At 34.9% G+C, this 15,921-nt stretch overlaps 1 protein-coding gene across 12 annotated transcripts in view; it reads right to left on the bottom strand.

The window, feature by feature from the left end:
* Window positions 1-3,438: 3,438 nt before the first annotated feature.
* DCAF6 (DDB1 and CUL4 associated factor 6) overlaps window positions 3,439-15,921 on the bottom strand; it is a 157,090-nt gene continuing 144,607 nt past the window's right edge. For all 12 annotated transcript variants that reach the window (XM_074266526.1, XM_074266520.1, XM_074266516.1 and 9 more), the window contains 5 exons: window positions 10,831-10,969; window positions 9,194-9,350; window positions 8,550-8,638; window positions 7,174-7,279; window positions 3,439-3,885 (listed from right to left, as the gene is read on the bottom strand). In XM_074266526.1, the coding sequence (XP_074122627.1) occupies window positions 3,821-3,885; window positions 7,174-7,279; window positions 8,550-8,638; window positions 9,194-9,350; window positions 10,831-10,969 (556 nt within the window). In that variant the 3' untranslated portion in view covers window positions 3,439-3,820. The remainder of the gene's footprint in view (window positions 3,886-7,173; window positions 7,280-8,549; window positions 8,639-9,193; window positions 9,351-10,830; window positions 10,970-15,921) is intronic.

Raw genomic sequence — 15,921 nt, 5'->3', positions numbered from 1 at the left:
TGCCCCATCTCAGCTACTAGAGATTGCTGGTTTAGTCCTTAACAAGGTAAGTTCCTTATTTCTATTAGAATACTCACCTAATCTGCTGGTCACTGGAGGACTTCGGTGGAAGTAGGGTGCCAGCCCCATGTTTGGACGCCAAATGATGGAACTCTATCTTCCCAGAAATCAGCCGGAGTCAGGATCACTAAAGGTCTTTATTCTTGATCTTTACCATCCCCTCCAATGCCAGGTCACGAGTTCGAGAGAGCGTGAGTTCCACCACTCAAGTTTCTCCTATTCCTCCCACACAAGTCACTTCCCCCTCTTTGTCCCACCAATCAAGTCAGCACAGAACAGCTGGGGAGGGTCAACCTTCAAACAAGTTAATAGGGAACCGTCCAATTGGCAATTAGTGCTTCATTATCCAAGTGCATTGCTCAGTTCTAGCCCTTTACAATGAATGAATTAGTTCTTCTCAGCAATACAATGATCCAAGACAATGGGATGAAAAATGCTACACATAACCAGAGAAAGAACTGATGGGCTCTAAATGCAGAAGTACAACTATTTTCACTTTATATTTTTCCTTTTGGGCTGTTTCTTCTTTTACAACTGACTAATATGGAAATGTTTTACATAATTGCACATACGTATATATTTTAGGAAAGGAGGGAATGAGGGAAGAAGAAAAACTGTGAACTCAAATTCTTGTAAAAATGGATGCTAAAAATTGTCTTTACATAAAATTGGAAGAAAATATTATTACAATAAATAAAAAGGTCAAGTACATAGCTTTCTAGGTGAGAAAAAGGCACCCTTTCTACTTTTAAAAAATTTATTAAATTTTTTTTTTAGTTCTGAATTTTCTCCTTCCCTTCCACCCCTCCCTACTTGTGGAAAAGGCAAAAAATGTGATATCAATTATATGTGTGAAATGATGTAAAACACATTTCCACATTAGCTATATAAAAAAGCAGAAAAATAAAATGAAAAATATTATACTTCAATCTGTACTCAGACTCCATCAGTTCTTTCTCTAGAGATGGTTAGCATTTTTCATCGTAAGTACTTTAGAATTGTGTTGCATCATTATATTGCTCCAAATAGCCAAATCATTCAGCTTGTCATACAATATTGCTGGTACTGTGTACACTGTTCTCCTGGTTCTGCTCACTTTACTTTGCTTCAGTTCACATAAGTCTTCCCAGGTAGCCAATCATATACCACAATTTGTTCAGTCATTCCCTAATTGAGTGGTAGCTCAATTTCCAATTCTTTACCACCACAAAAGCTGCTATATATATATTTTAACATAAATCCTTCTTCTTTAAAAAAAAATCTTTTTTAGTATTACAGACATTGTAATGTTTTTGCTTAATCAAAGGGTATGCAGTTTTATAGTCCTTTAGGATAGTTTCAAATTGCCCTCCAGAATAATTTGATAAGCTTACCATTCTATCAACAATGCATGTTTCTCAGTTTTCCTACATCTCTTCTAATAGCTATCATTTTCCTTTTCTGTCATATTAGTCAATCTGATAGGTGTGAAGTGATACTTCAGAGTTGTTTTAATTTGCATTTCTCTAATCAATAGCAATTTAGAACATTTTTCATATGAGTAGATAGTTTTAATTTCTTGAAAATTGCCTATACATATCCTTTGCCCATTTAACAATTATGGGAAGACATGTTCATAATAGTTTGACTCAGCTTTCTATTATTTCAGAGACAAGATCTAAATTTTCTCCCATTTTCCCTCTAATCTTAGTTGAACTAGTTTTATTTGTGTAAAGTCTTTTTGACTTAACGTTTTCAAAATTATTTTACTTGAGACCCTTCTTGAATAGAATATTAAATGAGAGAATCTGATGTTTATGTGATGTTTGGAGTATAAGAACTAAATATGAAAAATTCAGAGAAACTCTGTAAGACTTGAATGAAGGGATGCAGAACCCAAAAGACAATCTACAAAACAACCTCAATAATGTAAAGGAAAACAACACTGAAAGACTTCAGAATTCTGATCAATGCTGTGACTAATGGCCAAGTATAATTCCTGCCTTTCAGGAGAGAGGTGGTGGGCAATAGATATGGAATGAGGTATACATTTTCAGAAAGGCCAATGTATTGATTTGTTTTGATTGTACATTAATTACAAGGGACGGTTTTGTGGAAACCACTGACCAGAGCTAGTGATGTTTAAAAAAGAGCAACAAAAAGAACTTAAAAAAGAAAGCAAAAACAATGTCCTAATACTTCTTTTAAACAGAAGTTCAGACTAAAATGCTAAGACTTGGATGTAAGTAGTTGAAGGCCCATGAACAGCTATGGAACCAGCCATCTTTGTGATTTCCCTGGTTACTTTGGACTCCTTACTCTTTTCCCTACCACTATTCTCCATCCAATCTATTGCCTAGTCTCATCAATAGCCCTGTCAACTCTGTACTATGTCATCCTGCATCAGTAACTTCCAGTAGTTTCCTATTATCCCCAGGATCAAATATAAAATCCCCTACAAAGATTTAAAAATCCTTCATAAGCTGGTCCGTCTTTTCAATGTTCATATGCCTCTCCACATACTCTGTGACCCAGTCACACTGGCCACCTTGCTGCTTTGTCATTCAGCTCCATATATTTTCACTAGCAGTTCCTCATTCCCATTGGGCCTGGATGCTCTCTCATTTGCACTGCATCTCTTACAAAAAAGTCTTCCCCTCTTCCCCCTAAATGCTAGGGCCCTCCTTCTATGGATAATCTTCAATTTATACAATATTTTGTTTGTATACAGTCACATATTTTCATGCTGAATCTCTCCTTAAACAGTGAGCTTCTGGAGTGGAGAAAGTATCTGAGTTCATTGTTTGGCACAAAGCAGGGATGGGATAGTTTATCCCTAGAGAATTTACAATTCACTTGAGAAATAGTGTTTAAAAATGAGCAAAGAAGAACACAAATGAGGAATTTAACAACAATAATAACAACTAGCAAGGGAATATAAATTGAATCAATTAAGTGAAAATAGCCTAGAGCAATCTTTAGGGAGGAGTGGGGGGAAGGGAGGAAAAAAAATAAGGATTAGATAAACATTTATGTTAAAGTGCTAGCTATTTTCAGCTGAATGTTATTTCATCACTAGAATTTATGCTTTGTATAAATAATGAAAATTTCAAGGGTGCAAGTCCCATTTCTCTGTTATTCATGCCTGAAATATATTTAAATTATGATGGTTCTCTCCTTATGAGAGTTATAATCACCTAACAGCAACTAGCCAAACTGGTGCAGAATGTCTGTGGAGCAGACATTTAAAAGTTTAGTTTCTAACTTTACTAACATTTAAGAAGACTAGATCTTAGTCAGAGATTTATTTTTCCCCATCTGTGTCATCATCATGGGAAAAATGGATAAACACAATATAGGAAAATATCAATCATAATATAAAAAGTCAAATTCAGAACATTTTTAAACAACCAATTCCTTTAATTAGAAAGCAACAAACATGCAAATAGCAGGTATAGAAATTTATTTGAACCAATATTTTCACTATAATGAAAATTATTTTTGAACATTGATCCAAGCTCCCTCGTCTGCAGGTTAGGGAAAATATTGCACTCTGTGTCTTCTAGCACCCCTCATATGTGGCAAAAGGTTTTTAAAACATTTTGCTAATTTTTCTTGCACACTCTCCCAAATTCATGCACACAATCGTTCCAAATAAATGTTATGTTATATATATAAAAAAAAAAAAACCTTAATATTGTGCTAAAGCTCTGTAAGGAAAAATAGAATAAATGTTGTATACAAATTTCAGAACATCTAAGTGCTTGCTGAGTAAAGCTGATTATTCTTCGTCTTCATTTTCATTCTCTTGACCGGAGCCTTCTGATCGGTCACCTTCTAAACGGTCTGCAAACATGAATATGAAATTAGTAATGGATATGTATATCTATCATTACAATTGTCAACAACTTGAAATAGCATGATTTAATATGTGTGTGTGTATATATATATATATATATGTTTATAAAAGTTCAACTGGTTAATGCATGCTCTAAAATGCAGAAGCTGCATCTTGAAAAGAGAAGGAAAAGGGAAGTAGCAATGCTATCAGCTTAGAATGTCACTGACATAATGCAAAATCTATGAGTTCCATGAGCTATGAATGTCCAAGCAATGGATGGGAAATTGGAAGGTGTCTCTAGTGACTGATTTCCCCATTTTTCAGTAACATAGAAAAGATGTTATTTCATTAAATAAGCACCGAGTGTTACTATATACACAGATTGAAAAGCTTTGAATTTACTAAATAGCAATCTTTTGGAAGTATCAGAAGCTTTTAGCTACATAAATTTTATAGAAGTTACTTATAAAAAATCAGAACCTAAAGGAGAAAGAACAAATGATGATACTAGTGTTCTTGTGAAATAAGTTATTGGAGGAACAGATTCAATCAATCAACAAGCATTTATTACCAACTATGTACCAGGAATTGTGTTTAGTGCTGGGGGATACAAAAACAAAAATGAATTTCTATCCTCAAGGAGCTTATATTCTGTAAAAAGAGACAATACATGTACAAATAAAGATCTACAAATATATGCAAAGTAATTTTAGGAAGGAGGCATTAGCAACCAGGGGATCAGAAAAAGACTCATCTATGATTAGCTGAGCTTCAAAGGAAGCGAGGGATTCTAAAAAGTAGTGCCAACTCATGGAGGCAAGAGGCATTTAGTTGAGTTCAGATAATAGCCTTTAGTTCAGTGTGATTAGACTATAGAATTTATCAAGGTGAATAGCATGAAGTTGGTTTGGAAGATAGCTGATAGCTAGACTGTTAGGACAGCTTAGGGATGTTCTACTTATTCTATCCATAGGCAACAGGGAACCACTGGCAATTTTTGAGCAGGAGGATAAGAATTAGATTAGTACTTTAGGAACATCATTTTGACAGTTAGTTGGCCAATGAGGCAATATTCTAAATCTATGATTTGGAATTTCAGGCAAGTCATGTTTCCTTTTTGAACCTATGTCCTGATTGATGAATGAGGGATGATCCCAATAATGCTAGGATTAGGAATAAATGTACAAAACACATGAAAAAATATTGTTACTATTCCTAAATCAAGGAAAGTAGGATTCCTAAATTGTCACCTCTTACCCCTCAAATTCCTCTGAAATCTTTATGTGTATTTGAACATAATTTTTTCAGTTCTTTCCTTTTCCCTTGTCAACCAATTCCTCTCCCCAGTTCCCAAATGAGAAGAAACTATGAATTGAGGCACCATGAAGAAAGCATGCATCCCCTTTGGATGTAATTATACACCTACTAGCCTATATTCCTAAGAATCAAAGAAAGAAGAGAAGATCCTACATATATAAAACTATTTATGAGGTTTTTTTTTTTTTGATGAATCCAAAAGAATGAAAAATTAAGGGATACACAGTTGGAGAATGGCTGAACAAATTGTGATATATAATATTGGAATACTAGTGCTCTAAGAAATGAGAGGAAAGACTATTTCAAAGACAGATGGAAAGGACTATGAACTAATGCAGAGCTGGAATGACATACTATGATAGCAATACAATCAATCTTTTAAAAAAATAATTCAGATCAATTAAGTGACCATGATTTCAGAGAACTAAGGATCAAGAAGAAAACAGCTTCTTTCATGACAGGGATTCACAGGGATTTTAAAATTTTAAAATTCTTTTAAAAAGAATTTTTGGAAGTGACCAGTGTTTTACTTAATCAGACTATGTGAGATGGGCAAGTGGTGGGGGAGAGGGTTTTGTATTTCGTTTTTCAGTGGGTAGAGGGAGGTGGAAATAAGAAAGAAAAAAACGGTTAACAAAAATTATTCATAAATGTTAAAAAAAAGTTTATTGATGGGCCAAATGACCACTATGAAAACATTTCCTTGTTCTGGAGTCCAACTTTAGACCCTAAAATATTCTGCTTGTATTTCTTCTGTGATCTTAAAATTCTTTAGTAACATCAATTTTATGAAGAAGATACTACAATATTCATTCAAAACAAGCGAAAGTGAGGGGAGATGGATGATGAGGGAATGGATGTCACACCTCATGAAGCTATTTTGTCCAACTCTGCAAAATTTAACCCAGAATCATAAACCAATGATTTCAAATAATAATGAAGCTACAACCAATCAAGCTTATTCAGAATCATGATAACACCTACGAATAAACAGTTCATTTTACAGGACTATTTGATTTAGAGCTTGGGAAAGACATAAGAGATCATCTAGTCCATATGCTCATTTTACAGATGAAGTCTATGAGATGAAGTGACTTATCTTTGGATCACACAAGTAATTAATAGCAGAAGAACCTGGATTCAAAACCAAGGAGTATTCCTCCACATTCAATGCCTTTTCTACTATATTACCTCCTTGCATATCAGGTCATTCAGTATAAAAAAACGATCACAAAAATTTTATCTCCAATTGATTTTGTTTATAACCAATAAGAAAGCTCTCTACCTTTTACTAAATAATAAATATTCAATTAGTGATTTAACAATGATTGTAACATATTTTTAGTTGTATGAGGGCACCAAACTTCACAACTTAATCACCTTGAATTTTTACAAGTTGGCTAAATAAAGGCAGTCTCTGGTTCTTCTCTATGGTTTTGGATGCTGTATTTTCCTATATGTTCAAAAATAACTTTTCAAGTGACCAAATATGGCACATTATTGAAAGTTATCAAAATACACCTTAAATTTGAATAGTTTGGTTCATTTGAAATTGTAGTTGATAACAGCTTTCAAATATACATTTTCTATAATTTTTAGTAAATATCAATGAAATTTTGTTCATGAGTAATTTTATAGGGACATATAATGGCATGGACTTGAAGAAGACTTAGATGTTAAATTTTTTATTCTATGACATTATGAAAGATCCATATACATGTTGAAAATGGGTGTGATCTCTTTTATGTTTTGGACAGTAAGTATGGTGTTAATAAAACATTTCAGGGGCAGCTAAGTGGCACAGTGAATAGAGCACTGGACCTGAGTTCAAATCCAGATTCAGACCTTTGACACTTACTAGCTGTGCAATCCTGGTCAAGTCACTTAAACCTGAATGCTTCACCAAAAAACTCCCCACAAACATCATCTTATTAAAGTAACAGCAGAAAAAGAGAGAACCCTTTTATGACTCTTACCAGCTCGGATATGATTCAAGGAGGCCAGCATTCGTAACATAAAAGAAGCTGGCACAGTAATAGTATTTCTAGTCTCCTCCAGCATTAATTCATTCCGAGTTATAACCTGCAAGGCAAATGACATTAATGCTTAAGAGAGCAGGGTGACATCCAAAACATATCAACAGAACTTTGAAAATCATTAAGTAAATTGGAAAAATAAATCCACAGTTATACCCATGATAATTTACAATGAAGCTCATTGCTTACAGAGAAAATGCCTGCAACTCCTACGACATTAAAATGACTTCATGACAAAGTGCTTTGTAGGAGTGTAAGATCAGATACAAATTTTACTCTCTTAAGGACTAGAGAAAGCCAAGAGCAAAAGTCAATTCCTGGGGTTGCTCCCATCCATCTGAAGACAAAATTTAAACTCTCATTTTTTTATAGTTTATTCCCCAGAGGTGACAACATGATGCGTCCTAAGTGCTCTCTGGGTCCCAAATGACATTTTACGCATATCATAATGTTGAATTATAGCAGCTAGCTCCTAAAACTGTCTTTGTGCATGTTTTCTCCCATCTTTGCAACTGTGAAATATCCTGCTATGTATATTCTGGCTAAAGAGGAACAGGCCTCTGGAGATCCTTTCACCCTTTTGCTAATCTGAGCAGAGTATATACTTTTGTTCAACAAGCCTCTATAAAGAGCTCAGGAACTCTTATGCCTCAAGTACCACAAATGGGATTAAGGAATGTGGCAATAGGTAGCTTTAAGCAAAACCTAATTCATGATAAAAATAGAGAAAATGAAAACAAAGAAGAGGAAAATTGAATAGGGCAGAAAAAAGCAAACAAGAGAAAAAAAGGATGTCAGAGGAGAAAGGAGAGAGGTAATTTTGTGAAGTTCAGCACCTCAGGCTATCTAATTCTTCTAGAGTTTAGTAGAGGAAAACTTCATAAAGAAGAAATTATTTCATGATAGATAAGAATCATCCCTTCAATATGATTCCTCTATTTTAAAACATAAACTTAGAATAAAAATACTCTAGAAAAATTAAATGCAAATAGTTAGAAAAGTTAAATATAACATCTTATTTCCAAGGCCTCATGCTTAAAAGATGAGACTTTTTAAATGATTATTTTAGTAAATGCCTAAAATGTATGTGTATGCATGCATGTATGTATGTATGCATGCATGTGTGTATATGTATCAACATTACATTTAGTAAGGAGGTCTTTTGATTTTATTGGTCTTTATTATGGTTTTATCTAAATTCTTTTTTCATCTCAAAAATATCTACTTCTATGAATATAAATAACTTGCTTTGTTTTACTAGCTAATAAATATATCACTCAGCCTATTCAGGAGCAAAGAAAAAGTGATGATCTTACTTCATCAGCGAGTTTTCGGTTGAAAATCTTGGATTCTTCAAGTGGTGACCAGATCTTGATGTCATAATCTATGCCAGATGAGGCTAGAACTAGAAAGAAATTTACATGTTACTGTTAAACTTGGAAATGTGTCCTGTGGACTTTAATTAGATATTTGAAAATTATGTTAATACATTTTACTGATACAATTATCTTTTAATGTTTACAGCTTTGAAACTCTTGAGGACATAATTTGAAAATCATACTTAAATCACCCAATTTTTAAAAAAATTATCAAGCACATAAAAGGTGTTTGTTTGGGGTTTGTTTTCTCATTCAAACTCAACATATGTGAAGACAGAAGTTTTGAAGGCTCAATTTGGGTATTTGAAAACTTAATCCTCTGAAACCTCTTGGAGCCAGTAAAACTAGGAATCAATTTCACAAAAATAACTCTTGCCAGTTTCTTTGTATTTTTTGCTTGGATATTTACTGTATAAAGTAAATTGGTATCACCTCTAATCTAGTGAGTTATTATTAATGTTATTAACATACTATGCTATTATTATTATTGCTATTATCTTCACTTAATGAAAGTTTGAATATGTATCTTATGAAGGATGTCAAGCTCACTAATTATTCTTTCTAGCAGAGAACTATCTTACTTGGGTCAAATGGATGTGGCTGTAGGCAGTTCACGACATGATTATCAGCTTCCAAAAGCATCAAATGCTCAGCAGTATGACGATCCCAAATGAAGATGTGACCACAATCGGAGCCACTCATTACAAAATTAGTACCCCAGAAGTTGGCTTCTTTTATCTATAAGTTTAAAAATATGTCAGTTATATGATGGTAAACAAGAATAAGGAGACCAACATTCAAACTAATACCTAAATGAAAAATAAAATGTTGATTTAGAAAAAAAATAGTAAAATAAAAAGTTGTTTTGAGATTTTCCTCCGGCACTTATATTCAAACAAGGAAATTATCACCATCAGGCAGTCTGATGATAAATCAGGGAGAGAGGGGCATGGGTTTCTGGGCTTTCAATAGTATGGGGACAATTTACATAGATTTTTGCTACATTTCCAGTTGACTCATTTTAGCTGAGATGGTGCCAGTGTGGGGGAAAAGAACTGACAAATTATTAATTCTAAGAGGGGTTAGAACAAGAGTTTCTCAGCTTTATCTAGATCATATCCTTTTTTGAATTATTCAAATATCAAAGCATGAACTGGCTTCTATTATATTTTTGTTTTATGGTACAAGAGTAGATGAAAAGCACCAAACATCTTATTAGAAGCTGAATATTTAGATGACTTAATGGATTGAGGGCTGGACCTAGAATCAGAAAGACCCAAATTCAAATTCACCCTCAGATACTTACTAGCTCTATGAGCCTGGGCAAGTCACTTAATCCTGTTTGTCTTAACCTACTAGAAAAAGAAATGGCAAACTAGTCCTGTATCTTTGCCAAATCCATGGGGTCGTGAAGAGTAAGAAACAACTGAATGACCAAACAACAACAATCATTATAGAAAGGAAGTGAAATTAAAAAAAAACAAAACCCAAAATCTTCTAATATAAAGCAAAGAGATGGAAGCAATTGAAAATATTGGAAAAATTATTGAGACTTTTTTTTAAAATCAGCTCAAAGAGAACAACTACGCACAAATTTCTGCATTCTAGTCCACAATTCAAAGAATTCTTATAACTTATAAAGGCTATAAAATTTAGAAACATATAAACATTTCTTTAGAGCAAAAAGATTTTTTTAAGTATCAGCTTACTGGGTATGCTGGAAAAAGAAAAGACTTAAAAGTTGAGAGATCTGGGTTCAGATTTTGGCTGACACCCCGGAGCTTTTGTTTCCTTTTTGGTTAAATAAGGATCCTGATATTTCATTACTTATATCCTAGGGCTTCTGTGTATGAAGTGTGGTGTGAACATTAAAGTGTTTTACAAATGGAATGATTACTTTTTGAAATATTTCATACTGACAGAATGCATACAGAGAAGCATAGAGAGGCAGAGGTAGAGAGAGGGGAACCTAGAGGCCATCTGGTCCAACCTCATCATTTTTAAATATGAGGAAACTTAAACCCAGAGAAATGAAGCGAGTGATGTGCCCAGGGCTTCACAGGTGGAGCCACAGCAGATCCAGGTTTGGGGCAAAATTCCTTTCTCCCAGATTCTGTTGCTTCTCCTCCTGAATCCCATCCAGGATAATCTTTACAGTCTAAACATGCAAAGGGTAGTAAACTATTTTAATCCAAAGCATCCAATGAGCACTCGGTACCATCGTCCTGGAGTTGCGATGACCCTTATAAACCATCTTTACTAGAGGCCTCCGAATATTCAGGGTGTCCAGCTCCTCCATCTCTTTCCTTTCTTTCCTTCGTCTGAAGAGCTCCTGAATTCGGGCAACAGCAGATCGTCTACATACATAAAGAAAACAGTGAATGAAGCTCATTGTACAATGGGGGAATAACTTAAAATTACAAAATGTGTATTTCGCGGTGCCATAGTCACTCACCCCCAAACATAAGCATGAAAAAAGCAGACACAAGGGAGACTACACCAGACTAGTTGAGTTACTAAAACCAAATTTTTTAGTTAAAAAGGTCACTTGGGAAATTTTGGGTGTTTGGTTGAAAAAGTCAGGGAAATAACATGCGACACACTGGCTTATAAGAGATAGTTTAATAAAAACACAACTTAGATGCAGGCAAAATTCATGTGCAGTTTATGTGAAGTGATGCACACCCTACACAGTTTCTTCTATTTGTGTATGTTAGAGAACCGAAGGCATCCCATAGGAGACCCTGAGGGTTACAGAAGAATCAAGGGTTGGGCCCTGCCTTTGCCATTCATCACCCATGGGACCTCAACCAAATGGCCAGCTCTTGGACCTCAGTCTTCTACCTTCTTGAATGAGGAGCTAGGGTCCCCCAGTTGGCTCAGGTCCATTCCAGCTCTAGAACTAGGACTCCCTTAGTACAGAAGAGGGGAATGACTCTGCCTCCTTCTTGTGTAATGATGCACAGTTAAGCAAGCTTCATGAAGAGAATCATTGGGCAAATCATTTTATCTTTGTGGACTTTGGCTTTGTACCTATAAAAACAAGAGGACTAACCATGCATAATTAGCTTTCTCTTATATCTTCCCTCCTCTCTAAGGAAAGAGATCATACTATGTCTACATAGCAAGGTGGAACACACAATTGATCAGAACCAACTCTGAGCAACCTTGAGTGTGATCCAATGTAATTTCTGTTTCATCTAAATTTTCCAGCTCCCCCAGCTCCAAAGCAGACCTTTGCACGCTACCGGTTTCCATGTTTTTCAGCTCTGTCCCCCCTTCTCTTTGCTTTTCATACAACTTTCCCTTATTCTCACACAATATGAAAGGAAAAAAAAACCTCTAAAATCTGCCATGCTTCTGTACCTCTAGCTTTAATGATTCTCTGATCCTAGACAAGAGTTCCATATTTTACTGGTTTATGGAAGTGAGAAAGCAGGCAAAGGGACCAAGATCAGGAGAGAGACTCAATAGTATTTGCCTTTGGTCATAATTTAATCCAGTAAGAGAGGAGTTTCTCTAAACTTGTCAAAAATTATTTCAAAAGTCTGTTAAAAACTGTTTTTATGTTGTTTAAAATAATACATTCTACATAAAAATTAAAAAATATTATATTCTACATATATTTGATTCAGGCCATTTTATTAAAAGGTTCTAATATCTTCCTTTTTCCCCTATATGCCAAGTTAGTGTCTCAAGTTTTTTTCATATGGTAATGCTAAAAGAAGTACTACATTTAAATATATACATTTAAAACAACATGCAAGTAGTATTCAGCTGGAAAGTTGGTGGGACAGTGGATTGTTTTAGTCTTCTTAAAAGAGAAAACTCCCCAAATTACTTCCATTTAGAAGGAACATAGACAAAGGGGTCAAAGGTGAGGAAATGTATCATGTACATACTTGCATATTTGTATATCCCTATGCATACGTGTATGTATCTATGTCTATCTCTGTATCTTTTAACATCTGACACATGAAACTAAAAGGAATAAAGAGAGATGGATGTTAGAATAGATAACCAAAAGGAGTTCTTATATTTAGCACAAAATAGAGAAAATACTTTTTGTTAGGGATACCAAAGTTACACAATCAAGAAAAACAGTTTGGAAAGGATCTGATGCCAAAATAATTTAAAAGCCTGGGCTTGTTGTACATATAGCTCAAATAAAGCTTCAGACTCTAAGCTAAGATTTTAGGAGGATTTTGAAATAAAATTTGAATTAATGTATGTATGTATAGTTGAACAAAGTATATTGTGAACAAAATATATAAAGTGTATTGTATATGTGGCCCAAACAGTCCTTTTGGAATATAGGACCACAGCACCTATTATTCACTAATTCTAAATGGTATATTTCAGCTTAGCAAATATAGCCTAAGAAAGGGAAAAAGCCAAACTTTTAAGGATTAAAACTAAATATTAAAGTATAAGTAAATACTAAAGTTTTAAAGTAATAGAAAACATAAAATTATTTACCAGTCAATTAATACTACCTTCTTAAAGGCATGTTAATTATGCAGAGAATAAGAAATTCAGGACCATTTTTCCTAAACAGGGTGATGGGAAATGCTACAAAGATTTATAATGTTTGTGATGAAAGATGCAATGTGGAAAGAGAGCCAAGAAGATGTGGTTCAAGCTCTCCTCGGCCATCCTGTGTGATCCTGACCAGGTCATTTAACTTTTTGGTGCTTGCATTAAGTTGCAAAGATGGTGTTCCTAAATTGCACTGAGAGAGGGAGTTTCCTCTCCCGAAAATTCCCTAGTCCCTATCCCCATCCTAAACCCCACTGTGTGCTAAGTATCACTGGAGCTAAAAACTTTGCTTATAAGAGCTATAGGGATAAAGCCGTGTATATGCCAAGGAGAATAGAAGGTGGAATGCAACAGGCAAGGAAAGATATCCTGTTAAAGTTGTTCAGTTTTTTCAGTTATGTCTGACTCTTTATGACTCCATTTGGGGTTTTATTGGCAAAGATACTGCAGTGGTTTGCAATTTCTTTCTCCAGTTCATTTTTACAAATGAGGAACAGAGGCAAACAGGGTTAAGTGACTTTCCCAGGGTCATACAGCTAGGAGGTATCTGAGGTCAGACTTGAACTCAGGAAGGTTAAGTTTTCCTGGTTCTCAGCCCAGGGCTCTATCTGCTATGCTACCTTAGTTGCACTCATTATGGTACTAAACAGGCACATTAATGCAAATCCCAGTTAAAGAAATATTGTAAAATATAAATAAATTTATGTTACCTAAAATCTCTAGCCTACATAGGTGTTTTCTACTCTTGGTTATATTTCACAATTCAGTTATATTAAATTTCCAAAATTATTTGCCTTCTACCATGGGTTACAGTTCTTTCTTCACACTCTATTCTACCCTCCTCCCTGCCGGCCATTGTAATAGCCTTCAGAATGGTAATCCAGTGTCTGTGGATTCTCCACATGGCCTCCAAAGAACTAAAGGGCTCTTTCCCTAAAGCACACTCTTTAAGCACATCATTCCCTTGCACAACAAACTCTAGGGAATACTTGTTTCCTTTGGGTCAAGTACAATTCCTTTGTTTAGCATTAAAACACATTACAACGAGGCACTGCTCTCTTTACAGCCTTATCATAGGACAGTCCAGTCAGACTAGCCTTCCTGCCACTCCTTAGCCATCACAGTCCCATGTCTTCCTCACCACTGCCTCTTGAGATCCCTTGTTCCCATCAAAGCTCAGCTTAAACACCACCTCCTGCCTGAAGTCCACGCTTCTCCTTTTCCAAATTGTTTGTTGTTTGCTATTCAGTCATGTCCAACTCTTCATGACTATACCGTGCATAGGGTTTTCTTGACAATGATAATGGAGTACTTTGCCTTTTCCTTCTCAGGTAGATTAAGGCAAACAGGGTTAAGTGACTTGCCTTGGCTCACACAGATCGTAAGTGTATGAGGGTGGATTTGAACTCATGTTTTCCTGACTCTGGGCCCAGTGCTCTATTCACTGAAGCACTTAGCTGCCTCTGATTTTGTTTATAATTGGAAGTAAATATGCTCGAGGTAAACAAGCACAATAACAAGAGTAGAGTAGATATACAATACATATTAAACACAAATTTGAAAATATCTCAGTCCACATGGAGTTTCAGTGGAAATAATAGTACATGGTAGCTCAGATTTATTTCTTACTTAGTAGAATTTTATTCAAATGCTGATCAGGCTCAACTTAAATTGAGGTTTGGAAGATAAAGGGCGATTAAAATTCATTCTTGGAGATAGACAATTCTTAACTTCTCCTTCTAGAGGCAAGAGGCTAACAACAACATTTTTTCGTGGATTTTCCCTAGGAATGACATGTGCATTCTTTCAAGTGGTATAGATTGTGACCCATTCATGCTTCCTTATCTATGCAATTCCTGTCCTTATCTTTCAACAGTCCACTGGGTACAAGTCTAGTTCTTGGGCTGTCCACCTATCGTCTCTTGCCCTTGTTTTATAGCACGAACAAGGCTTTTCACAGAATGCTATGTACAATTATGATCCCACAATCTAAGAGCAAGGAAAATCTCAGGTAAAAAGTCAAACTGACAAGACTAAGTTTAGTTCTTATTTAATATATGCCAGGAGAAGCAAAGCAAAGTTGCTAATTAATCATTGATAATAATAATGATGATGAATGATGACCGCATAGGGGCTTTGCTGTATCTGCTGCCTCAATCCAGCTTCACAATATCCTTGGCAAACAGGCTCTATTATTATTATTCCCATTTTACAGAAGAGAAAACTGAAACAGAGAGCTAAGGAATTCATCTATGTAAGGCCACATAGCAAGTAAGTGGGATTTGAACTGAGGTCTTCCTGACTCCAAAACCATCATTCTCTCTGCTATGCCATCTGGCTGTCTCTACTGAATAAAGAACAACAACAAAGAAAAATCAACTGAAATTATGGCAGGTATAAAAAATCAGCAGCAATAATTTCTTTACTGAAAGATTGTAAAAAATGAAACATGGTTATCAGGGAAAGTTGTATAATGCTTTTCTTATTAATCTAATAAGAAAAAATTTTTGAAAAAGTCATTATTTACATGTAAAGCATTATTATTCTTATTTAAGAAAAGAGTAGAATTCTAACAAGATCTGAAAAACAAATTCTATTCTGAATTCCATATATTAAACAGCCCTTTCTTCTCCCTAGCAATGAAGTGATCTGGAGGTTCTCTTCTACTTCTACAACCAAAAATTTTATTTTATTTCCTTAGAAGATAAAAAGAATAAATTTAATCTGTTCTCAATTACAAATTCCACTGATTGGAGAGTAAAGTTCATAC

The sequence above is a fragment of the Sminthopsis crassicaudata genome, chromosome 4 (genome assembly GCF_048593235.1).
Source record: "Sminthopsis crassicaudata isolate SCR6 chromosome 4, ASM4859323v1, whole genome shotgun sequence".
Taxonomy (NCBI): domain Eukaryota; kingdom Metazoa; phylum Chordata; class Mammalia; order Dasyuromorphia; family Dasyuridae; genus Sminthopsis; species Sminthopsis crassicaudata.
The sequence above is the reverse complement of the archived record's forward strand: the minus strand, read 5'-3'. Positions and strand labels throughout refer to the sequence as shown.